The following is a 27,351-nucleotide window of genomic DNA, read 5'->3' as shown; positions in this document are numbered from 1 at the left end:
CTCAGAGGCAATGTGGGAAGTATTTTTACGCACACACACACACACAGTAACATAGTGAAAACACAACAAAAGGACTCCACACCATTTTAGAAAAATAGCCAACACTTATCTGAGTAAAACAAGACCAAAATGACACAAATCCAATGTACACAAGTCAATGGACGTATCTTACTGGCAGGGGAGGTGATGCATTCATTATTTCCTCACAGGAAAGGCAATGCGTCAATTCCCACATACGCAGCCTTAGTTCCTTACTGCAATGCGGTGCTAATGACGAATTGACACTCAGGGATGATGCATGGAAAATCCAGACGTGCTGTGATGATGAAACAGCGGTGAAACAGGTGGTACATCAATTCTTCAGGCGCTGCATCGATTTTTCAGCCGTGAGACAGGTGCTGCATCGATTCTGCTGGTGTTGCATCAATGTTTCAGCTGGAGACAGGTGCTGCATCGATTATGCAGGTGTTGTATTGATTTTTCAGCTGTGATACAGGCACTGCATTGATTCTTCTGATGTGTTGATGCGTGGACTTCAGATCACCAGCTAGCACTTCTAAGGGCCTAGGGACTGGAGTGGGCACCACTTGGCAAGTCAGGACTCTCAGCGGAAGAGTCCAGGCACTGGCAGATGAAGTCTTTGATGTCCCTGAGACTTCTTAACAGGATGCAAGCTCAGTCCAAGCCCTTGAGAACCTTTGGAAGCAGGATGTAGAAAGCCAAGTCTAGTCATTTCACTCACCCAGGATAGAAGCAGCAAGCAGTAGGCCAGCACAACAAAGCAACAGGCAGAGTGGCAGTCCCTCCTATAGTATCCAGCTCTTCTTTCTGGCAGAATTTTCTCAGTCCAGAAGGATTCTAACTATGTGGTGTCAGAGGTGCAGTCCTTATACCCATTTCTGTCTTCAAAGTAGGCAAACTTCAAAGAAGTCTTTGTAATGCACAAGACCCTGACTTCCCCTGTCCTTACACAAGACACACTCCAGGGGGTTGGGCACTGCTTTCTGTAAAGAGAGGCACAGCCCTATTCAGGTACAAGTGTCAGCTCCTCTCATCAGGAAGACCCATCAGGATATGCAGGGCACACCTCAGCTCCCTTTGTGCGACTGTCTGGAGTGGATACCCAACTGTCATCCTGACCCAGGTATGTTTTCAGCAGACAGGCAAAGGCACAGAATGGTTAAGCAAGAAAATGCCCACTTTCTAAAAGTGTCATTTTCAAACTCACAGTTCAAAAACCAACTTCACCAAAAGAGGTATTTTTAAATCGTAAGTTCAGAGACCATGGGAAATAACACTTAAGAGCCATTTCAAGGCAATCCCCATGTTACACTGTGGGAGAGATAGGCCTTACAATAGTGAAAAACAAATTTAGCAGTATTTCCCTATCAGGACACACCTGTACATGTCCTGCCTTTTAGATACACTGCATGCTGCCCACAGGGCTACATTGGGCCTACTTTAGGGGTGACTTAAATGTAGTGAAAGGGAAGGTTTGGCCTGGCAAGTGGATGCACTTGCCAGGAGAAGATGGCAGTTTAAAACTGCGCACACAGGCACTGCAGTGGCAGGCCTGAGACTTGTTTGCAGGGCTATGCATGTGGGTGGTATGATTAGTGCTGCAGGCCCACTAGTAGCATTTGATTTATAGGACCTGAGCACACAACGTGCACTGTAATCAATCACCAATACATTTTAGAAAAAAACATATGCAATTCAGCACTAGTTATCAGTGGTAAAGTGCTCAGAGTCCTAAACCCAACATAAACAGGTCAGAACAATTAGGAGAAAGAAGGTAAAATATTTGGGAATAATCCCGCGAAAAGGGCCAGGTCCAACACACATTACATCACTTTTAATTTTTTAAGCAAACACACTTATGGGCAATTGATGTATTGAGTGTTAGCTATGGAGTTGCTGAACCCTGTACTTCCAGCCCACACATAGCCTGATTAAGCCTTGGACTGCTCTACCTCACTGCCCTGAAAGACAAGTGCTAAAAGAGGTATTTGATTCCCCGTTTGAGGGTTTGTAGTACAGAGCTCCAGGACATCAGAAGAGAAACACCTAAATTGTCACTATTATGGCCTATTAATTTCTGATTGCCTAGAACTCTGCAGTACTGATTTCTAACAGAAAGCTTTTTTTGACATCAGACGAATTGAAATTGTTACTAACCTATGTTACTGGTCTTGTATAAGCTAGAGGAGTCTGAAAGCTGCACAATGCAGAATCATGTAATAATCTTAGACTCTAGTGAGGGGTTGCAATGAGGGAGGCCATCTGCTGCTAGCAGCAGGGCTGGGGTTTGAGTTTCAAGGGTGGCAAGCCATTTGAAGGTCATTGGCATAGCTGTGCACATTCCTGGGGAGGAGGTGGAAAGCCTATGCCGGGACAGGGCTTTTTGCTCTGGACCCTGATAGCAAGGCTCCACCTCAGGGTTCTAGAATCTTGTCTGGTGGTGGCTGGGGTAGGCCCCTGGGTGCCTTTTGTAATAAACCCAATACTGGTACCAGTTTGGATTTATTGTTCTGAGTTGTTTAATACCAAACACCCCAGGGTTCAGAGTGGCCATCACGTAGCTGTGAAACTCATACTGACCTGTGTCACCCACATGCATTTAAAATGGCTGCTCTGTTCACTTACTATGTCCAATGTTTGGCAAGGACAAAGTAGGGGCATATTGCTCATGCATCTCTTCCCATGCATGCAGTATAGTGCACTGTGCATTAGGGCTGAAAGGCCTGCCAGAGGGGTGACTTACCTATATTGCATGCAGTGTATAGTGGACAGGTCACACAGGCTGTGTGCCATGTCAGTTTTGCATTTTAGGATTGTACCTAAATGGCAATGGCAGTGCAAGGTGCACTTGGATGCATGGTCCCTGAGAGCGGCACAATCAGTGCTGCTGCCCTCAAGGTTCTACCCTCAGTACCCCATGCCCTAGGTACCTAAGTACCATTTTCTAGGGACTTATAGTGGCAGCTAAAGGTGTTGCCAATTATGCCAAAGCATCACAACAGTTTTGGAAGAGAGATCTGGCCCGAGGAACCTGGTTAGCAGAGGCCCTGTGCACTAACAACTTTTAAACCACATGAAATACCAGGCAAAAGGTGGGGGCTAACCATTTCAAAATAGGCACTTCCCTACATAATGGATGTCCCTACACTGAAGTTAAAGAAAGGGCATGCTAAAGGCAGTCTCTCTGTCCTTCTTTCTGTAGATTTCCACTGGGATTTTGGAGTTCAACCTCTTTCCAGTGATAATGTTCAATGCATTACGACCAAAATGCCAAATATAATTAACTGTCACATAAAAGTTCTCTTCCAATTTAACATCTATATCCCTCCTGTTCTAAAATAGAATGCCCTTTTGTTTGAGGTTTTTGAACAAACTTAATCTATTGTGGAGTCTGAACAAAATTTCCAGATAATAATGATGAGCGACTTTAATGCCAGAATATTAAATGTTCCACCAAATGCCCACAAAAATAAAGGAACTTGATGAAACCTGGAGTATTCCTCTTCCTATCTTTCCATCTACACAAATGGCTGCCAAACTGGGAATGTTGCTGTTAGATGACTATTGGGCATTAAAGGGGGAGTTTGAATAGGAGAGTTGAAAGAGATGTCTGGCATCTTTCACTAAACAAGGTGCTTCTGGATCTTATATTATTGACTATAATACTTCCAGCTATGGCCTCCTTGGTAAATACTTGCAGATTCAAGTACAGTTTGCAGAGATCGTGCAATAACTCTCTCAGTGCTTCAGCTATGGTTCCAACAGAGTTCAACTTGGTTGCTAAGTTAGGGAAAGGTATGCAACAATTGATTCAAATCAATTTCTCATGCTGGGGACCAGCCAAGAGCATCACAGAACCCAGGAGCCTTCCTACCAGCAGAACATTGTACGGGACTCTCTCACCTCCTCAGAACCACAAGCTGTTGGGAGCGGCAAGGCCGAGTGGGACAAATCCAGGGAAGGTCACATGCTCCCGTACTAAGCCCCTGCTCCTACACCACGGCCAACAGCCCTACCCGGAGAGGACACCACAGGACTTTGTTGGCCCCACAGGGATGTAGCTGACCCCCCTTCCTCAAGGAAGAACCAGAGGGGATGGGGCCAGAGTTGGATGGCACTCCCGTGCATGCCACTGGTGTGCTGTGAGGTCTTTTCCCTGAGGTTTGGCCGGGTTGTAGCACCACTTGGTGTGACCAAAAGTTCTACACTGGGGATGCTGTCTGACAGAGGCCACAACTGGACTGGTGTCAGATTTCCCCTAACCTTTATGGAACAGGAGCAAGGAGGACTACCAAAACGACCTCCATCTGCCTAGGTCACCAGCCTGGGCACCCATAGACCATGAGTGGTAGCAGAAATTTCCTACAATTGCCCCCTATTCTGGCTTTGGTGTAGTGCCCGGGAGGAGCCTTCCCACCATATTCCTGCACTTCTTCATGCCCGCCACATGAAGGCTTAAAGGGACAGGATCACAGCAGCAGGGGACCTACTAGAAAAGCTGGGGCCCTCCGCAGCATGGGATTGCTCATGCCGACTCCTCCCCCATGGGGTCAGGGTGACTGACGGGCCCTTGCCTCTCTGGGGGTGGATCATCAGGGTGACCCTCCCCTTGGTCAGCTGCATTGTTGCTTGGATGGCAGGACCAGCAGCCTTTCAGTGCTCCTCTGGGACTTCTGCCGTACCTTGCCCCCATCAGCCTGCTTGCGGGAGGGGGTCTACAGGCCACCAGACTAGGCAGATCACATATCTGGAGGACTGCTTGTGCCGACCTCCACCTGCTTGGAGGTGTCTGATAGGCTCTGCACTTAGGGGAGCCCTGGGCCTAATACTGTAGTGTTGGCCCTTCCATGGCTCTGCTTCCTCACTGGGAATTCTGACAATACAGCCTGATACCAGATACTCTCATGGGCAAAACTAAAAACAGAGGCCTGACATGCCTGGCTGAGATGATTTGGTGCTGATCATGGCATTGGACTGTTCCCATAAGGTCCAAGGTCTGTGGACCTAATTGTCATTGACTCCTCGAGGGTTGTGCTTTTCCCTTACTACAGTCTGGTGGTCCAGTGCTGCAGAGCCTCTTTCCTAAGTGTTAAAAAAGAACTTCGTAATTTGGGCCTTAAGTCTGCCCTCTTTTTTCCCTCAAAACTATGCGTGGTGGCAGAAGACTACATTCACTTCTTTGAAGAACCTGAAGAGGTGGGGGCTTGACTGGAGCAGCACTGGGGCCACTTGAGCCACATGTGGGTGGATCCTGACAGGCCTCTTTCTGGCATGGTGGCTGCTCAGACCACAGCCACCAAGGCTGTAGATAACAAGGAACCGCAACATTTCCAACTTCTGACCAGGCAATTGATGGCTGGTGAGCAGCACTACTTTTGGCAGCTACCTTTTGTCTGATGCCAACCTCACCCATGGACAAGGGTGCCCTCAACCAATTCAGACACATCGTTGCCCCAGCGAGAGAGACCATAAGTGACTCTGCAAACAACAAACAAAATAATCTGACTACAACAGTGTGTCTGCTGCCTGTTAGCCACATCAAAAATGACTCCATCACGACTGCTAAAGTTTCAAATCCCAACTGTACCTCCACAGGAAAGTCGCCAACTGAGGACTTGGTAAAAAAACTTGGATCACCTGATGATCCGATCCTATGGCTGGGCTAGTCGGTCAACCTGATCATAAGGTTTTATCTCTGATGGTGATGACCACCCCCCATGCAATTGCAATCATGTTGACTACAGCGAATGCTGTAGTTAGTTACATTTTAATCCTAATATTGTTTGGCCGGACGACCTGTTGTCTATGTCCTTTGAGTATCAATAGTTTTGGGTATTGCTTGTTATACTTTAAGAAGATTTCCCCCACTACATCAGAAAAGATACCTTTAGGGAGACCTCAGGTACCTTGTATTCTTTCTTCAGAATTGGGAACCACTGCCTGCACCTCGCCATGGTAGTGCATTTACAATGAGTGGGGAAACGTTTAGATTCATAACATGAATGTGAAGAGCCTGGAGTTGGCTACTAAATGTTACAAGATTCACTCTTTACTTAGACAAGCTGGGGCCTATGTAGCCTTCCTTCAGGAAACTCACCTAGATAAAATGGAAGGGGACAGACTGCACCATCAACTCTTCAGTTCTTATTCCTCCTTCTCTTGAGGGGCTGCTATTTGGATACGCCCATGGGTACTTTTTTATTGCAGATAAAACTCTTTAGGATGGTGACAGGAGATATGTTTTCCTGTGGGGCAGGCTAGATGGGCAGCTATTGATGATAGGGAGCCTTTAACACCCAAAAACACAGAGCAGCACTCATTTCTATCATCCCAGCCCCTCATGGCTCATTGGGCTGCAGTTGGATGGCTACTTGGGGTGATGTTAATTATGTCCTTGACACAATATTAGATAATTCACAATCCCTCCCTCCCCCACACCTTTATTCTGCAGTGCGAAAGCATTTACAGAGTGACTGCTGCACTGGTCTCTGGTAGACCTGTGGTAGCCCAAAATTCTCACAACAAACAATACTCATTCCACTACCCACCCCATGGTTTACATGTTCGACTAGAGCGCATAGTCTGCTCCACTGACATGATCACACCAACAATGAACTCAACTTATCTAGGTAAGATGTTCTCTGACCATAATCCACTACTTGCAGATGTACCCTAGGGAATGTTGTCAACACCTGTCCCCATGCTGAAGCTTCAGCCTTCATTCCTGGCAAATAAAGCATTCAGGTCCACACTGGCGTAGATGGTTACGTCATACTTTATTGATAAAACAGGCACTGCACCCCTAGTGAACTGGGAGGTCGTGAAAGTGGTTGTGCGGGGTCATGCATTGCTGCCGGCGTGTCGCACAGTGTTGGGGGTTGCGGAGACCGCGGTAGCCCTTTTTTCCGGCCGCGCGCCGCAGTGGGAACCGTGGCTCGTGTTAGGGGTCGCAGGGCCCACAGTGGCCCTTTTCTCCGGGTGCGCACAGCGCGCGATGCGGGTATTGTCTTGGGGTGTCTGCTCCCCCCCCCAGCATCACAAACTTACCGGGTGCCCCATTTCAGGGCCTTCCTTTCCCTTATGATTCCTGGAGCCATGCCTTCTCCTTCCCAGCACACCTTGCACCTCTCTTTTCCCTGCATGCATCTGTTCCCTTTTTACTATGGTGCCTTTTCCTATCTATTGCTATAGCCCCTTCCCAATCCAAAATGGTGGTGTTACTTCTTCCTGTCTATCACTTCCTGTCTAGGGGTATATAAGGGGAATCAATTCTTCTTCTCATTGCGTTGCAACACTTCTGCTGTGGTGGTCACGCTCCGGCTGGTCTTCGCTTGGACTCCAGTTGTTCCTGTTTTTTCCTCTGCTTTCCAGTATTTCCAGACTTCTGAGTGCTAATTCATTGTGTCCTCCTTCTGTTCCAGGGAGTTCCTGTTGGAGGTTTTTTCCCCTTGGGGTTTTTCCTCTGGGACTCCTTCTGGAGGGCACGGACTGTGGTGGCTTACTATTGTCAACAGCACCGTGGCTACCGGAAGGGGTCGCCCATACCTCGGTCAGAGTAGGACTTGCAGGATCCGGGGCCGAACACCATCCCTCTCTGATACAGACGGTAAGCCAAGGGTGAATCGTGACAAATTGCAACGCCCTAAACTTTAGTTGTGGTCCGGAACCATGGAGAATCCCGTGATGAGTACGGAACCAACAAGCCAAACGTTGCTCTTGACTATCCAACAACAAGCCCAAGAACTCCAGCAGCTACGAACCAAAAATACGGCTTTCCGACAAGCCCTAGCCTCTAGGGCCACTGATGTCCCTTCTATCTCTGCAACTACACCTCGCTTCTCTGGGGATCCTAACAAATTGTGAGAATTCCTGGATACCTTGACAGTCTACTTCGCATTCCGTCCTTCACAGTTCACGCAAGATAAAACTAAGGTCAGATATTTGATCAGCGCTTTATCTGGTCCGGCCTTAGCCTGGGCAACCCCCCTGGTGACAGGCAATGATTCCAGCCTGTCTAACTATTCAGCCTTTATTGCCGCCTTTAAACAAATGTTTGAGTGTCCTGGACTTGAATCCTCGGCAGAAGAAACTCTATGCGATATTCAACAAGGAAGTCAGGATGTTCTACAATACATCACACGGTTTAAACAATTGGCAGCTGAAACCTCTTGGGTGGAGCGTACCTTGGGGACCCTTTTCGAAGAGGTCTTCGGGATGAAATCAAAGATAAACTAGTGCACTCCGCCAGAGTGGAGGATCTTAGGGGTTTAATGGATTTGACACTTTCAATAGAATATTGTCTAAATGAGCGAAGAATGGAGAAGAAAAGGAATCGTATACCATCACATTCAGTGAACTCCTGCACCATTCTTCATCGTTCCGAGGAGACTCGTTCTGAAACTAAAGGGCCTACTGATGACGAACCTATGCAAATCGATATGGCACGTGGGCCGTTATCAACTAGTGAACGTGAAAACAGGCGACAGAAAGGACTTTGCCTTTATTGTGGTACTTCTGGTCGTCTACTCCGTACCTGTCCCATCCGTCCAGCAAAGCCATTGGGAAACGCCAGCTCCCGTCCTCTGTGAGAAGGGTGAGGATGGGATATTCTGAGATACCTTCCATCTGTTCTTCCAGAGAAGAAATAACTGCTCTTTTCCTCTTACCCGTCACCTTACAATTAGTAGATGGCGTGAAGAAAGAGCGCTGGCCTTGTTGGATTGTGGAGCCAGTGGTATCTACCTAGACGAAACGTGGGCTATGGAAAGATAGATTCCTCGGATACCCAAGGATGTACCAGAGCAAGTCCACACGGTGGATGGTTCCCGCCTAGCCTCGGGACCTGTCAGGCATACCACTCTTACATTATGTTTGCATTTTGGGAAACATCAAGAAAACATATCCTTCGACTTGATATCCTCACTGCATCACATAATGGGTAGTCCATGGCTAACCCGGCATAATCCCTATATTAATTGGGAAACTAGAACCATTTCTCTTTCCTCCCACTTTTGCGAACAGCATTGTTATTTGGCAGGAACTTATTGGTCCCCGAATGAGTATCTTACTAACACCACCTAAAGTAGGATGTTCCATCAACTTTCTGCAAGGAGTACCCAGACATTATCTGGAATTTGCAGTTGTATTCCAGAAACCAGAAAAGCCTGTACTGCCACCTCATAGAGAATACGATTGTGCCATTCCTCTGGAACCAGATGCCGTGGTTCCTTTTGGGCAAATGTATTCTCTAACCGAGCCTAAGAAAAAGATCCTCAAGAAATATCTAGAGGAAAACATACAAAGTGGTCTGATTGCCCCTTCCTCTTCACCTGCAGGGGTTCCCCTCGTTTTCATACCAAAGAAGACAAAAGATTTACGTCCTTGTATAGACTTTCGCGGATTGAATAAAATCACTACTAAGGACCGTTACCCTCTGCCGCTCATTAAGGATATTTTAGAAGCCATCAGAGGGGCTAAGAAATTCACCAAGTTAGATCTTAGGGGAGCATACCACCTCTTAAGGATAAAAGAAGGTGATGAATGGAAGACCGCCTTCAGAACACATTTCGGCCATTATGAGTATTGGGTAATGCCCTTTGGACTAACCAATGCTCCCTCCATCTTTCAGAGATTTATGGACACTATTTTTTCTGATCTCCTACACCAGACAGTGGTCGTCTATCTGGATGACATTCTGATATTCTCTGTTCACCCAGAACAACACACTAAACATGTACTCCATGTATTAGAAAGGCTTAGACAACATCATCTATTCTGCAAGCCAGAAAAATGTGAATTTAATCAAACTGAAGTAAAATACTTGGGGTATTGCATCAATCAAGTAGATGTTGCCATGGATTCAGACAAGATCCAAGCCATTCTGGATTGGCCATCACCATCCTCTATCAAGGAAACTCAGGGCCTGATTACAACTTTGGAGGAGGTGTTAATCTGTCCCAAATGTGACGGATATACCACCAGCCGTATTACGAGTTCCATAGGATATAATGGACTCGTAATACGGCTGGTGGTATATCCGTCACTTGTGGGACGGATTAACACCTTCCTCCAAAGTTGTAATCAGGCCCTCAGTGTTTTTTAGGATTGGCCGATTTCTATCGTCAGTTTATAGCCGACATTGCCCGGCGAACCAGTTATATTACGCAAACCCTTAAGAAGGAAAGTCTACGGAAGGGTTTTTGTTTGACCAAAGACACAGAATCCGCATTTCAAGAGTTAAAACATGCCTTCATTCAAGCTCCCATTCTACGGCATCCAGACACCACCAAACAGTTCATTGTTGTTACAGACGCCTCAGAAAGAGCAATGCGGGCTGCCCTGCTACAAAAACAAGATGATGATGGGTTAGAGCACCCCGTATTCTACCTTTCACACATACTATCTGACTCCGAACGTAACTATTCGGTTTTAGAACGAGAACTACTCGCTTCGAAAACAGCTTGCACTGAATGGAGACACTTTCTTATGGGATCGAAAGAACCATTTGAGGCACGGATAGATCATCGGAATTTACAGTGTTTGAGAAACTTTCAATGCCAAAATAGTCGGCAGGCTCAATGGGCTTTCTTTTTTGGTCAATACGATTTCTACATCACATATATCCCTGGTTCCCAAAATATTTTGGCAGATGCCCTGTCACGCCGCTATCCTGAGTGTATTGATTCTCCTGTGCAAAACCTATTTGAAAATAATAGGATCATTGGGTTGGTACAATCATTTCTTGACAAAGTGAAAACTGAGTATTCCAACCTTGAAACAACTTAGATGAACAATTTACGACCACAGATCCATAAAGATCAGGATTACTACTATCATAAAAAGGCATTGTTCCTACCTATTAAAATAGTCCAAACAGAGGCCCTGCGAATGTGCCACGATTCCCCCATCGTAGGTCATCGTGGTATGAAGGCTACCCAAGATCTCCTGCTTCGCTCTTTTTGGTGGCCCATACTTAAGACAGACACTGAAAACTATGTGACTTCTTGTCCCATGTGTGCACAAGTAAAAACACCTCGTAATAAACCAGTAGGATTACTCCGTCCTTTACCTGTTCCATCAGGTCCGTGGCACACTATATCCACTGATTTTATGTGCTCTTTTCCTCCTTCAGTTGGGAATCGGGTGATAATGGTAACGATTGACTCCTTCATGAAAATGGCACATATCACAGCTTTAAGGAAACTACCTACCGCAAAAGCACTAAGTCAAATCTTTATTCAGGAGATCTTTCGGCTTCATGGTCTGCCGCAAGTCATTATCTCAATACATCTCCCGTTTTTGGAGACAATTTTGTAAGACACTAAGAATAGAGGTAGCTCTATCATCTGGTTTCCATCCCCTAACTAATGGACAGACAGAACGTCTGAATCAAGGCCTTGAACAATACCTACGTAGTTTTTGCAATGCTACGCAAAGCAATTGGGCTACGTACCTACCACTTGCCGAATTCTAATACAACAATTCGGTACACAGTGCCTCGAAAGTCTCTCCTTTTTATTGTTCTTATGGATTCCATCCGAAAGCCTTTCCTATTCCTCTTAAAGAAACATCTACTCTCCCTGCCATTACCTCATACATCCGGCAACTACGGGGTATCCAACATGCCATACATTCGAATCTTTTAGCCACAAAAACATGCATGAAAAGAATGGCTGACAAGAAACGTTGTGAAGCCCCGCCTTATCAGATCAACAATAAAGTAAGGCTTTCCTCTAAATTCTTACCTCTATGATTAACCCAAAATAAGTTCAAACCCCGGTATTATGGTCCATTTCTGATTCTTCAAAAGATCAATCCTGTTTCTGTTCGTCTTCGTTTCCCTCAGACTTGGAAAATAAATCCTGTGTTCCATGCATCTCAGCCTAAACCCTATGTCCCTGATCCTTTTCGCAGACAATTTACCTCTCCTCCACCTCAACTGGTTGACAACATGCCTGAATACTAGGTCCAGGAAATCTGTGACTCTCGAGTCTTCCGTGGTCAGCTCCAATACCTCATTCATTGGAAGGGCTACCCTATGAGTGAATGCTCCTGGGAAGACGCATCTTCGGTTCATGCCCCTTTTCTGAGCAGTTGTTTTTTCCATCTTTTCCTTCACAAACCTGGGGCCTCGGGGGGCCTACTGTCACGCCGCGGCGGCCCGTGGCATCTCCTGGCCGGTCCGCGGTGGGAACCGTGGCTGCGAGCTGTTGTGGGAACCGCGGCCCGTGTTAGGTGTCACGGGGCCCGCGGCGGCCCTTTTCTCCAGCCGCGCACGGCACTCACCGTGGGTATTGTCGTGGGGTGTCTGCCCCCCCCCAGCATCACAAACGGGGTGTCTGCGCCCCCCCCCCAGCATCACAAACTTACCGGGTGCCCCATTTCAGGGCCTTCCTTTCCCTTATGGTTCCTGGAGCCATGCCTTCTCCTTCCCAGCACACCTTGCACCTCTCTTTTCCCTGCATGCATCTGTTCCCTTTTTTCTACGGTGCCTTTTCCTATCTATTGCTATAGCCCCTTCCCAATCCAAAATGGTGGTGTTACTTCTTACTGTCTAGGGGTATATAAGGGGAATCAATTCTTCTTTTCATTGCGTAGCAACACTTCTGCTGTGGTGGTCACGCTCCGGCTGGTCTTAGCTTGGAGTCCAGTTGTTCCTGTTTTTTCCTCTGCTTTCCAGTATTTCCAGACTTCTGAGTGCTAATTCATTGTGTCCTCCTTCTGTTCCAGGGAGTTCCTGTTGGAGGTTTTTTCCCCTTGGGGTTTTTACTCTGGGACTCCTTCTGGAGGGCACGGACTGTGGTGGGGTACTATTGTCAACAGCACCGTGGCTACCGGAAGGGGTTGCCCCTACCTCGTCAGAGTAGGACTTGCAGGAACTGAGGCCGCAAACCATCCCTCTCTGATACAGACGGTAAGCCAAGGGTGAATCGTGACACGGCGTGGGTATCCACCGGACCATTGCTGACCAACTGTGTGACTCAGAAAAATCATTAAGTGTCTGGGAAACCAGAGCCATATATGACTCTGCCCTAGTGTGAGAAGGAGATCGATGTTACCCTGATAGAACACTTCAAATGCTTAGAATGGTCTGAACATCACCCATGTAAACACGCTGAAGCTGACAGACCAGGCCGGCTCCTGGACAGGCTGGTCGTGCCATGTCCCCAGGACACCCCAATGTCCATCGTCAGGGGGTAGGATGGGACCCTACATAATACGCAGGGGGACATAAATGACACTTTCTGCACATTCTACTTTATGCTGTACCAGAAGAATACTCACGGGCACATACCTGAGCCAAGATATGGACCCCTGGAGGCAGTGACCTTACCCCAGGTCCCATGCAATCACCAGCAGACCTTGGCATGCCCAATAATGGAGCAGAACCTTAAAGGAGCAATTAGAACACACCGGAGGAACCACTTCCCAGGCTAAGATGGGTTACCCATTGAATTTTACACTGTGTATGAAAGGGCTTTGGTCCCGTGCCTTTTACGATTATACCAGGGTGCCTAAAGATATGGCTCACTTCCACCTACTCACTTACCCAGAGTGAAGCCCTGGTGGTACCCATTCCAAAACAAGGGCACAACTTGGAGCTCCTATCTTCCAACCACCTGACCTCTCTCTTATCCCCTGTTTATAAAATTCTCAGTAAAATACTTGCAGATCACATCCAAGCCCTCTTGCCCACACTGATTCACCCAGACCAGAATGGCTTCATCCCATGGCGCAACACTTCTTTAAACATCTGCCACCTAGATGCAGTAAATAACAGGCAATACGAAATGGGCCCAATGAGGCTGGCCTCTCCTTGGACTTGGAGAAGACTTTCGACTCCCTAAATTGGAGCTACATGTTTTGGACACTTTGGCGATTTGGCATTGACCCCCAATTACTCAGCTACCTATTTTCCACTAACTGCCCGACCCTCACCGGCAGCACCTTTGGAAGCTGGGATGCAGCTGGCGTCTTTACTCTTGGTGACCTTTTTCACAATGGTGTACTGATACCTTTTCGACAACTCCTTACCCTCTATAACCTTCCTAGTGGTGCCTTCTTAACTTACGTCGTACTTAAGGAAACTTACTAGGGACCTGGGAGACCAGGACTGGTCCAGAACCCGCTACTGCACGCTTTACACTCTGTAGCACATGGAAGATGGCTGGTGATGTGGTTATACCAGGCCTTTGTAAGAGGCCCATTAACAGCATTGATAGCATTGCTCAACTTTTTGGGAAGACTCATTAGGTCACCCACTGCACGACACAGAACAGCTTAAAGCCTGTAATGTCCCAGTAAGATACTCTGCAGCCCCCACTTCTGATATATCCAATTCTGTATCTTACACAGGGCTAACTTGACCCCACAAAATTTACAACTTATTGATCCCTCTCCCCTGGATGAGTGCCCCCACTTTAGATCAGGCCCAGTGCTTGTGATTCAGGTTTTGGGCCTGTGGATCACTGGGGAACTATTGGGACATGGTACGGCCAGACATAGCTAGAGTGACTGGAAGAGACAGATTGGAGACAACACAACAATGTCTTCTAGGTCTGTTCTCATGCCCATCTTCTAGCAAAGCAGGCACCGGCGAAAAGACAGAAATCGTCATTACCCCTATCCCAGCCACAATGGAAATGGCATGAGCACAGGCAGAGAGCACCGCTCTCTGGACGAAGGAAAAGCATGGCTTGTGGAAATAATCTCTGGCCATGTTTTGGAATGTGATCCTTCATGACTTCACCACACATCTCGACGATGGCACAAGGCCATGACAAACCCCAGTGAACTATTTGCAAAAAATACCACAGCTCATCTCCTCCATCCCCGCCCTCTTTCTCCCTGATCTGGGAATTGCTGTACCATTGTCTTCAAGTACCTACGACGACCTCCCTTTATGACAAGAAAAGGAGGACATTCCCATGTGGTGTGGGTCTCTGGGGATGAGGGGTGGGAAGAGTTATGCTCTAAGCAAGTTCTTTTGTTCTTCTTGTTCTTTCTATCAAAAGTCAAGCAAAGGCTCTCATGAGTTTCTCAAAATAGGGTGGGGTATTCACCACACATGTTAAATATCCTTACTCAAGGGTGACATGTTTACCACGTACCTCCTATTCCAAGTTTTTAAATTGAAAATGGGACAAAACATGCAGAATATGTTTTTGAAGCAGCAAATTCGACCTGTTTTGCTTTTTTTACAGACCTTTCTACTGATACATTTTGGCAGGTTTGCCCTGCTGGAATTTATTTAGGGGAAACTGCAAGGTTGTGATCATTATTATACAAGATGTAATTCCTATGTCTTTGCACACAGTTGTTTGCACAGGAAATTGAATCTAGCCCTTCACTCATGATGAGGACCAAAGGGCTAGATGAAAATAGTAATATTACTAGAAAATAGTAATAGTGATTACAAAATGGCAATATTTTGTGAATCGCTATTTGGTAATCGCTATTACCAATGTACTAAAGTGAAATCTGGCCCTAATTCCCAATTAGCTATTCCTAGTAGGTTGCAAAAAGATCTACCTTGTGAATATTGATGAGGTAAGTCGCAATTTGTGGCACACTAGAATTCGCTGCCATCACAGAGATGGTTGCCTGCTGGTGCAGACAACCATTTCGTTGATTGCTTTTAAATAAGCAATATTAAGCGCAGCCCATTTTCCTTAAAGGAAAACAGGATGTGTTTAAAAATAAAAAATTAAATGTTTTATTTTTATTTTTGTGAGGACCACGGCCTGCTCTTAAAAAATATTTTTCAACATTCTCGAAGGGGAGGGGCCTCATGAGGACCCCTTTTCATTTACAAATGGGTTACCACCAAAATTTTGTTGGTGGTTAAGTGTGAATGCTTTGCAGCCACATTTTGGTCACAAAACATTAGTACATACCATTCAGATTCCTTACTTAAAAGGGACACCCTGAATTCGTCCCTTCCAAGTAGCAAATCTGTTTTTGTTCACAAACCAAAACTGTTTCTGAATCGCAATTTGGTTTATGTGCACAACAAAAAGCATTTTTGTGGTCTCAAACGTCCCAGTTTCTGTGAATCAGGCCATTTGCAATAGCGAAAATGCTTTGCTCACCTAGCCCAAAGTGTTTTGCCATCCTGTTCCCCTTCTTTGAAGTGTACCCCAAATGTTATATGTAAATCCAGCAGACCTGTGATTGATGGGTCAGTGGCTGGCAGGACAATAGAAGGGCCTTGCCCAAGTGTCGTTTAACATTGGCCTTGACAGGGGAAGCCTGTTTGAAGTGTGCCTCAAGTGTCATATATAAAAGCTCCAGCAGACATGTCAGACAGATTGTAACACTCAGGCAGGGCTTGACACTTTAATGTCAGAGATGATCCTCTCAGCTTCCCCTGTATATTGTATCAGGTTCGATGAATCATATCTGCATTGAGGGTAGGCTATTGTTTGCTCCTAGGAGCAATTCACACCTAGCCACAGGGGAGTCATCAGCCGCTATATATGACAGTTGGAAGGCACTGAAAGACAGGCAAAATGTTACTTTTGTAAAGTATATATTCTGTAATAATTGGACAAAGTTTTTTAATTGGATTTTGCATACCTATTAAAAGAGTATTTGAAATACTTCTGTAGTTGTTTCTTAGGCAGAGATTTATTCAACTTAATATTGTATCTTAATGCTTTCCTATGAAACAGCCAAACCTGCTAGAGGGAAAATAGCTTTGGAGACATTTTCACTGTAAAGACATGTTTAACATAACACTTTTACATGCCTACTGTTAAATAATATGCATCCTGTCTTAATGGGCAGCAAGGCTTACTTAAGAATTACTAAGGGCCTCATTATGATTTCGACGGTCCGCCCGTCAGACTTCCAAACTTGCATGGGTGAGGCTGCCATCATACCAGCAGCCTCACACCGAGTCGTATTATGATATTTCCACCAAGCTGACAGACGGAAATATCATATTACAGCATTTCAGCCGGTCAGCCTGGCAGAAACAGTGCCACGGCATTGGTCTCTGCTTCCTTAAGGGAGCTGAGGCCAATGCTGTCGCACAACAGCACCCTCGGAATGCACACTGTCTGCACAGACAATGTACATTCCGAGGGCGCTGGCGGGGGGGCTGCAGTGCCAATGCTATGTGCATGGGCAGTGCAGAGGCACCCCTGTGATCCCCAGTACTGGCTTTCTGTCAGCCTTTCCATGCCATTCAAACCACCATGGAAAGGCTGGAGGAAAGTGGAAAGTGGGGTGCTGCCATGGGCACCACCGTGGCTGACCCGACTCCGCCTGCCACCACCCTGTCGGGATCTGTGATCCCAGAGGTGGCGGTGGTCTCCTGGCAATCCGATCACCAGGGTTGTTATCTGGCGATCGGACCATCAAGAGTGCGGCGATCCAACCACCACCACAAGTTTGGCAGTCTTTAAGACGGTAAACACTCAATGAGGCTCGAAGATTTAAAAGGAGGGTTTAAGCCTGTCAAAAGGGGCTGTTTTAACTGGTTGAACTTGCAGATAAAATCTGCACAACCAGGCTACTGGTGGCAGGTTTGCACTCATGTTTGCATCTCCACTGCAGTGGGTGGCACAATGAGCTCTGCAGCCCACTGGTAGTATTTAACTTAAATGCCCTGGGTAGCCTGTGGGTTCCATATACTAGGGAATTGCAGGTAAGGTCAATATGCTAGTTAGAGGTATGCCAATTTCATCATGTTGAAAGCTGGAGCCCAACCACTTTACCATTGATTAGCATTGATAAAGGGCATATAACCAGCAAAAAATCAGGTTGAGCAAAAAATGCCAAAAAATTGGGGTGAACCTGCAGAAAGGACAAATTATTAACATTGTTGAACTGCCCCTTCTCAGATAAATGTTCTAGTTCAAAGTGGGAGCAGACCCTTATGCTGACATTTAGGGCCACATGTATGAAGCATTTTGCACATCGCAAATGGCGAATCGGGCCATTTGCGACATGCACAATACAATGTGGGATGTACAGACCCATTTTTGCGATTCGGTAAACTATTTACCGAATCGCAAAAAGGGTTTACGAGTCACAATTAGGAAGGGTTGTCCCCTTCCTAATTGCAAGTCACAGTCCCATGTATGATTGTTTTGTGACCGCGAATGTGGTGCAAAACAATCGCAGTTAGCACCAGTTTCAAACTGGTGCTAACCCATTCACAAATGGGAAGGAGTCCCCATGGAACCTCTTCCCCTTTGTGAATGGCAGCGAAAACATTTTTTCAGAGCAGGCAGTGGTCCTATGGACCACTGCCTGCTCTGAAAAAATGAAAAGAAAACTTTTATTTTTTTGTTTTTGAAATGCATCTTTTTTTTTTTTAAGGAAAACGGACTGCATTTAAAAAAAAATAACTGCATTATTTAAATATTTAAAAGCAGTCACAGACATGGTGTTCTGCTGTCTTCAACAGGCCACCATCCCTGTGAGGGCGGCCATTCCCAATGGGGTCGCAAATTGCGACCTACCTCATGAATATTCATGAGGCAGGTTATTTGTGACCCCCTTGCGAATCGCAAACAGTGTCATTGGCACTGTTTAACATAAGGTTTTGTGACTCACAATTTGTGAGTCGCAAAACCTGTATTTCGTACATGTGGCCCTTAGTCTCTGTTGAGTAGAATTGCATGAGGCTTTGGCTTGAAGAGCAGCCATGCGTCATCGATTGGCCTCTGACTAATTGTTTTTTTACAAAGGAAGCATGCAATTCCCCCATGCCAAGACTATTGTTCATTTTCTCACCCCCTAGCATTTGAGACTCCCTCCCTCCACTCCTCCCTGCAGGGAAGCCACTGCTCTCATTTACCACCTGCTCCTCACAGCAGATGGCGGTAAATGGGAGCACTAAGGGGCATATTTATACTCTGTTTGCGTCGAATGTGCGTAAAACATTTTGACGCACATTCGGCGCAAACCGTGCACCATATTTAAACTTTGACACCCGAGCCCACGGACGTAAAAATTCCTCTGTGTGCGTCATTTTTGGGATGCGGGAAACTGCCTTGCGTTAATGACATGCAAGGTAGGTGTTCCCATCCAAAAAATGACTCTAAGGCCTGTGCGCCTTATTTATACTCCTGCGTCATTTTGACGCACAGGAGGGGGCAGGCCTTAAAAAACGGTGCACAGCCTGATGTGCGCCGTTTTTTTACGCCTGGGTCAGGGCAGGTGTTAAGGGACCTGTGGGCTCACTTCCATGGTCTTTGCCCTTCCCTGCCCCCAGGGACACCCCCTGCCACCCTCGCCCACCCCTGGAGGACACCCATGGATGGGGGGACCCATCCCAGGTAAGTACAGGTAAGTTGAGATAAGTATATATTTTTTTTTAAGTGGCATAGCGGGTCCTAATTTGGGCTCCCCTACATGCCACTGTGCCCAATGACCATGCCCAGGGGACAGAAGTTCCCTGGGTATGGCCATTGGGCAAGGGGGCATGACTCCTGTCTTTGCTAAGACAGGAGTCATTTCAATGGGGGTTGTGCGTCAAAAAATGGCGCAAGTCCGTTTTGAGGCATGATTTGTGCCTCAAACCTAACTTGCACCATTTTTTGACGCACAACCCCCATTTTCCCCTACGCCGGCGCTGCCTGGTTTGAGTTTTTTTTTTTTTTACTCAGACCTGTCCGCAGCGCCGGCTGACGTCATTCCTTAAATAAGGCGCCCGCATGGTGCGTAGGAATGGCGTTAGCCGGCGGTAAAATTTTAGACGCAAACCAGCGCTGGCGCTGGTTTGTGTCAAAAAGTATAGATATGGGCCTAAACCTTTCACAAGAGGAAATACCATATAGAATCCTGCATGGTAATTCTGTGTCTGCAGTTACTCCTGATCCTCATCGACTCATAAACGGCTGAATTAATGCAAATATACAATCAGGCAATGGTAATTCTAGCCACTGGGACTCTCCGTATGAAATTCCTCTTAATTCATAATCAGGGCACAAATATCTAAAATACGAGCTCCAGGATACTTATGACACAAACTGTAGGGCATGGAAAGAATTTTGGGATACAGTAACAGAAAGGTAGGATAATATAATAAAATTTGATATCCATGTGGCACCTCTTTCGATTATGTTTCGCTCTAATGAGTATATTCCATATGCCAATACTCAACTCTGAATGATATGTATGATTATTGCTCGATTATGCATTTCCAGGCAATGGATTAGTCATGGTTTTCCCAAGGTTGAAGAGTGTGGGTGCTATTATGCAGTGTCGTTGAACGGGAATCAGCTATTTACCAATTAAAAAGGCACAAAAGTGCAGTGTAGGTTTTAGTTTATGTGCTACTCTCCTACAAGGTTAGGACAAAATGCAACACCTGTGTTAGGATAATTTAATTGAATACTACATTGTCAGCCACATATTATTTTGACCATGAACTTTATTGTTTACAGCTTTTTCCTACTTTCTCAATAATAAAAATGATGATTGAGTAGTAATTCATGTGCACACAATATATTGCCCATGTTTGTCGTATTACAGGTTTTCCATGATGAGAAGGTACTCACAAGAAGAACATGGGATGAAGCTGAAGAATTTTGCCAGGGTTATGGAGCTCACCTTGCAAGTTTTTCCAATGGTGATGAAGAAATATTCCTGGATAAACTTTTAAATACAATGTTTTCTGCGTAAGTGATTTTAAACAAATTTCCACTGTATTTGCATATAAATTACACACATGTAAATCTACTGGCCTGTGTTTTAGGAATCTAATGCTTATTCCTTTGTTTTTGCGGATTCTCTTCACTTAATATAACTGATCATTCTCTTTTACAATAAAGAATGACCATTTGCTTGTGGTATTATAAGAAAATCTCAAACACATTCTATCAGGAAAGAAGAGAGAGAAATAAACGTGTCCATTCTTCTGCAATTGTATATTTACAGCCTAAATCAAATTCACAGTGGCATTAATTCTTGATCTTTGTAACAATAATGTTGCCACTTTCATTCTTCAAATTCTCTGGCAATGTCATGCCTATTTAAAAATGTAAGTTTGCTTGATCACGTCAGAGAGAGCACCTTTTATTTTCGTGAGTACATTTGCCAAAGATTTTGGGATTCAAATAGAAAGTACACAGGTACGCATTTATTTACAAATTGGTTAGCAATAGAGCACAGGTTCAGTTACAGAGGCAATGACTGTCCACAGTTGTGGCGATGGAGGACAACTCAGCTGGCGGGTCTCAGGCGAGTATAGGGTTATTCAACGTGTTTGGATAAAGGGTTTTTAGAGAAGTGGGTCTTCGGAGTTTATTGCAAGCCTGATTTGCAGAGAGCGCTACTCTGAATTCCAGGATAAAAAATTGCAAATGATTCTCTCCCAGTTGTTTTTTTAATATTTTTTTTTCAAACCTTGTGTTTTGTTGGTTATTGGTTTGCATCTGTACTCACACTTCCAAGTGCAGTGTCCGATCCTCTTCATGTTACAGCTCCCTGACCGACATCCTGCCTCTTTGAATGGTGATGCATGACGCAGAAGGTAGGGGAATGACAATGTATTTGCTCATACTAGTCAAGATACCACTGAGAGGATCTGAACTCATCAAGTGGATTCCTGTTATCACACAGGAAACAATAGTAGCATACTGACACTTTACATGTGTGTTGTGAGTTAGATGGTGTCTATGTCCAAACCACTCATCACAGTGAATGCAAGTTTAGAATGTTGGATTTGCGGTTACACACAGCCGAATAAAGACATGTAATATGTAGCTCTGTGTGTGGTATAGTTATTGGCGGGTACCCCCGACTTGAGAATATGCTGCAACTGGCGACAAGCTAAAGGATTAGTAATCCAGATATCAACAGTTCTCTCTCAGAGGGTTTGCTATGGTTGAAGCAAACTGCTCATGCGTGCCATGTGTGCCTTCATCGAAGTGCACAATTGACATTTGGCGAATGTGGAATCAAAGCACAGCCCCAGCCGATGTGAAGCATTTGAAGAAAGAGATCTTCACTGAAAAATCTACACGTCGTTGTCCAAGAACCTGCTGGCAAGGCCCTAAAGAGAGGTTCTGCACTACTGTGCAACATACAGCTATAGAGTGTACAGAGAGATAAAGCTAGAGGCAGCAACAAAAAGATACAGAAAAGAAGTGCTGAAACTTCCATAGTCAAATGCGAGTAGGATACATAAAAGCACCAGCTGACAGCGCAATTGATAATAAAGCAAATTATTGTTACACTTACCACAGCCTCGAGAAGAAGAGCTCTATGACCTCAGCAGAATGCAAAGAGACCTAAGAAGAAGTCCGGGGTTGTGCTTATTGAACTCCCCAATACCTGAAGCGGCACACCACCAAAGCTGCTGGTTGGCGGCTCAGTAGGCTCCAGAAGTTTCCAGAAAAGTGAAGGGCTTCAATGGAGACCAAGAAAGAGGTCACAGTTCCACAGTGTGTCCAAGATGACCCAGAAGCCAGCACTTGCAGGGCCCTAGAGATGGCATGAATGAAGCAGGTCCTAGAATACAGCAGATAGCATTGGTTATAATTCAAGTTTTAGTGTCAGCTAATCCCATATTGAGTTGTAGTGCTGCTACCTTCCCGAAACCACCACCACCATTTGATATTGCCAAAAAACAAAATATTGGTGATGGATGGACTGCTTTGACAGAGACATTTGATGATTTCATTGATGCGCGAGAAGAAACAGATAACAGGAAGATTATCAAATACTTCAAGAATCTTGCTGGTGAAGGTGTAAAATAAGTCATAGAGAAATACTCCGAGATGATGAAGTCATGTACTGTCAAATTAAAGAAACCTTGAATCTCAAGTTCAATCCAATACCGAATACAGATTATGAAACGTACATGTTCAAGAATGACAGAGGGTTGGTGAAACCATAGATGAATGTGTTGAGAGACTGTATATGCTCATCAAATACTCTAGGTTTAATGAATTTAGTGATCTGGAAACAATATGTCACTGAGTTAGTGGCGGATGCCTGTTAGATTCATTCAGATGATGAATGTTGAGAGAAACTCTTAAGCCCAGATGTAAGAAAAGTTAGCACTGTGCTTGCGCCATTTTCTTTGCTGCAAAAGCAGCGCTAGCTTAAAGGTATATTTAGATTTTTTGACACTCGAGCAGTCTAGCATCAACATTTTTGACTTAGCGTAATTATTTTGGGAGTGCCACCTCACCTTGCGTCGTTTAATGACAATGATATGCAAGGTAGGCATTCCCTCCTAAAAAATGACGCTGGCCCGCTAGCACCAGCTATTACGACCCACAGCTCAGAATCTGCCAAAATCTAGACACCCACACAAGTCCGCCACACCAAAGGTCAGTGATAAACTGGCGATAACAAAACCTCCACCGTCACGCCAACAGGAATACACCCACACTATCACGACCCACGAATACACACACATTTACAAAACACAACCACATTGGACAAATCGAAATACACACACCTGATACACATACACACATCACTCCCACACACCCAATACAATATAAAACACACACCCACATAACCACAAACCCTTACAACCAAAAAATTTGAAGAAGCAGAGAGACAGCAAAGCAAAGACAACACCAGCATACAGAGGCACACAACACCATCACTCATACACCATCCACGCACAAAACACCACACACCCCTAAACATCACCCCACACATCACAACACACACCACCTCACACATCACCCACACCACCCCATGGCACCGCAAAGACATCCCCGGTTTTCTGAGGAGGAGCTCAGGGTCATGGTGGAGGAAATCATCCGGGTAGAGCCACAGCTATTCGTGCAGCACACCTCCATAGCTAGGAAGATGGAGCTGTGGCGCAGAATCGTGAACAGGGTCAACGCAGTGGCACAGCACACAAGAACAGGGGATGACATCAGGAAGAGGTGGAACGAACTACGGGGAAGGTGCGTTCCGTGGTCTCAAGACACCACATTGTGGTTCAAAGGACTGGCGGCGGACCCACACCTCCTCCCCCACAACGAACAACATGGGAGGAGCAGGTCTTGGCTATACAGCATCCTGAGGGCCTCGCAGGAGTAGCAGGATGAATGGACTCTGGTAAGTCAAAGCTTTAACTACTTCATCCCCCACCCTACCTGCATGCTATCACATACCCCCACCCACGCCCTCACCCCATCACTCCAACTCCTCACATATGTCCCACTATCACAAACCACACATCCCAACACCAAGCCCTGCATGCAACAACAAAGCATGGACACCCATCACCAATGCATGTCCAATACAGATACCCACACAGACCCCTAAACAATTATCACACAAGGTCCTACACAAGAATGTAAGCACTGGGGTAGAGGGTCAACCACCCATTGCACACCATGGTACACGCAGATGCAATAATCATACCTTTACACCCCTGCAGGACCCCTACCCAATGTCACCGGACAGGAGGTTCCAGACATGCCCACTCCCCCCACAGAAGAGGTCCACAGTGATGACAGCAGCTCTGTCCAACTGGATCTAGATGACCAGCCCGGCCCATCTGGGACCTCAGGACAGTTGGTTCCCCTGACACAGTCACAGGCCACCACAGAACCTCCCCCTCAGGAAACACCAGCACAGCACCCACCCAGCGGGCCCATACCTCTGTCCCCAGGACACGTCAAGCAGCAGTGTGTCCACCACTACAGGGAACCCAGGCTAACCCACCACCCCAAAAACATCAGGGACCTGGGGGCAGTGGCAGTGGGCACACGGTTCAGGGGACAGAGGCCCAGGAAAACCGGGGAACTGGGAGGTCTGCTGTGCGACAGTGGGAGGACAGGCCCAGGGAACCCACTCTCCACGAGGCCCTCTCCAACATCATGGGAGCGTACCATCATTCCCAGGAGATGATGGCAACGGTACTGGCCAAGTTTCAGGAGACCCAGCGGATGCAGTAGGAACAGTATTTGGGGTTCAGGGAGGGACTCAAATCCATCAACACCACCCTGGGCACCATTGTAGGGGTGCTGAAGGACCATGTGAACACCAGGAGGGACACTGTGGCACAACAAGGGGCCCCTGACACTAGCCTGGATGATGAACTGCCCACCACCTCTGCCGTCGCAGACAGGAGGCCCCGCCACAGGACCACGTCACCAGCACCCCACCCCCTGCAGATGGAGAACCACCCCGCAAGCGGTCCCTGAGATCCAGGACAAAGACAGAGAACAATGCCAAGACCCCCACCAAGAAATGAGACCACCCTGAATGTCATCCATCTGTCCCACTTTGTCACCCTGTCCATCCTTAAACTGCCATTGCTCCACTTCCGATGCCCCTTTGGACAATGCACCTGTGAGACAAATAGACTGGACTCTGCCATGGACATTCCTCCACCATCACCCCTGGCCATTTTACAACCCCTCCACTATTTTGCACTTAAATAAACACCCTTGAATCACAAAACAATCTGGAGTCAGTCTGTGCTATCACAAATGTGTATTTGCAATAACTGAGGGAAATAGCAAGTTCCATTGTATTGTCAACATACCTATGTCACACAGCTCTAGTCCATGACGTAAGATAGCAGAGGTCACACAGTGGGACCCACATCTGTGAAATCGAAAGGGAAAGTGACAAATCAGGGTCCATACACAGGGTGAAAGTGACAGACAGATGAGAGGTAGAACAATTTTATCAGATGTAGGAGGCAGTGATGTCTTCTTACCTGTGTCTCACTGGAAGTATTGCTGCATCACAGTGTTTTTGTTGTCTATGTCCTCTTTTTCTGCCTCCTCTTCTTCACTGTCCACAGGCTCCACAGCTGCCACAATACCTCCTTCTGGACCATCCTCCTGCAGAAAAGGCACCTGTCGTCACATAGCCAAGTTGTGCAGCATACAGCAGGCCACGATGAGCTGGCACACCTTCTTTGGTGAGTAGAATAGGGATCCACCTGTCATATGGAGGCACCGGAACCTGGCCTTCAGGAGGCTGAAGGTCCTCTCTATGACACTCCTAGTTCGCCCATGCACCTCATTGTAGCGTACCTCTGCCCTTGTCCTGGGATTCCTCACTGGGGTCAGTAGCCATGACAGGTTGGGGTAGCCAGAGTCACCTGCAAATGTCGAGGGACAACTGTTAGACAAACACTAACCCTTAGGGACAACCCAGACAACTATTCATAGGGTATAGGGTCCTTGTCCTCACCTATTAGCCACACACGGTGCCTGTGGAGTTGTCCCATCACTTAAGGGATGCTGCTATTCCTCAGAATGTAAGCATCATGCACTGAGCCAGGAAACTTGGCGTTCACATGGGAGATGTACTGGTCGGCCAAACACACCATCTGCACATTCATAGAATGGTAACTCTTCCGGTTTCTGTACACCTGTTCACTCCTGCGGGGGGTACCAAGGCCACATGTGTCCCATCAATGGCACCTATGATGTTGGGGATATGTCCCAGGGCATATAAGTCACCTTCCACTGTAGGCAAATCCTCCACCTGAGGGAAAACAATGTAGCTGCGCATGTGTATCAGCAGGGCAGACAACACTCTGGACAACACGTTTGAGAACATAGGCTGGGACATCCGTGATGCTATGGCACTGTAGTTTGAAAAGACCCACTTGCCAGGAAATGGAGTACTGTCAGGACCTGCACTAGAGGGGGGATTCCTGTGGGATGGCGGATAGCTGACATCAGGTCTGGCTCCAACTGGGCACACAGTTCATGGATTGTGGCACGATCAAGTCTGTAGGTGACTATTACATGTCGCTCTTCCATTGTCGACAGGTCCACCAGTGGTCTGTACACCGGAGGATGCCGCCATCTCCTCACCTGCCCCAGCGGATGTGCTCTTTGGATGAAAACAGCGATCAGAGGGTCAGCCAACACTAAGGTACTAAAAAATCAACTTTATTGCACACATTTGTCAATCCGCTATGTGCCTGTCTTAGTGTGTATGCAAGGCCTAGATATGTGTGACGCATTTAAAATTAATGCCATGTGGCCCCCTGAAATTGCAGCTGCCTGACCTGTAATGTGGGAGAAGGGGATATGAGGTAACTGCGCTGGCGTTGTACACCGTCGCGGTAGGCGGTCAAAGACAGCAACGCACTCGTGCATTGGTTAACATTGGACCCTATGGGTCCCAGGAGGCAATGACGATGTACGCCGGCGGTGACGGTACGCACTGCCGCGGACATGACCGCCATTTTCTCTCTGTTCACTGACTTGATACCTGATCTTCGACAGGAGAGGACCTATACTGCAAGTGCTGCTGTGACCTCAGTCTTGAAGTGACAATGGCTCATGTGTCTGGGAAAGGGCCCCTGCCTTCACATCGAAGGAGTTGGAGAAACTAGTGGATGGGGTCCTCCCCCAGTACACGCTA

At 46.5% G+C, this 27,351-nt stretch overlaps 1 protein-coding gene across 1 annotated transcript in view; it reads left to right on the top strand.

Annotated features, from left to right (window-relative positions):
* Window positions 1-27,351, top strand: part of PLA2R1 (phospholipase A2 receptor 1) — a 1,061,792-nt gene that overhangs the window by 692,588 nt on the left and 341,853 nt on the right. The window contains exon 13 of the mRNA XM_069224206.1: window positions 20,512-20,657. Within this exon, the coding sequence (XP_069080307.1) occupies window positions 20,512-20,657 (146 nt within the window). The remainder of the gene's footprint in view (window positions 1-20,511; window positions 20,658-27,351) is intronic.

The sequence above is a fragment of the Pleurodeles waltl genome, chromosome 3_1, assembly GCF_031143425.1.
Source record: "Pleurodeles waltl isolate 20211129_DDA chromosome 3_1, aPleWal1.hap1.20221129, whole genome shotgun sequence".
In the NCBI taxonomy this organism is placed as follows: Eukaryota; Metazoa; Chordata; class Amphibia; order Caudata; family Salamandridae; genus Pleurodeles; species Pleurodeles waltl.
Note: the sequence above shows the minus strand (reverse complement) of the source record. Positions and strands in the feature narration are given on the sequence as shown.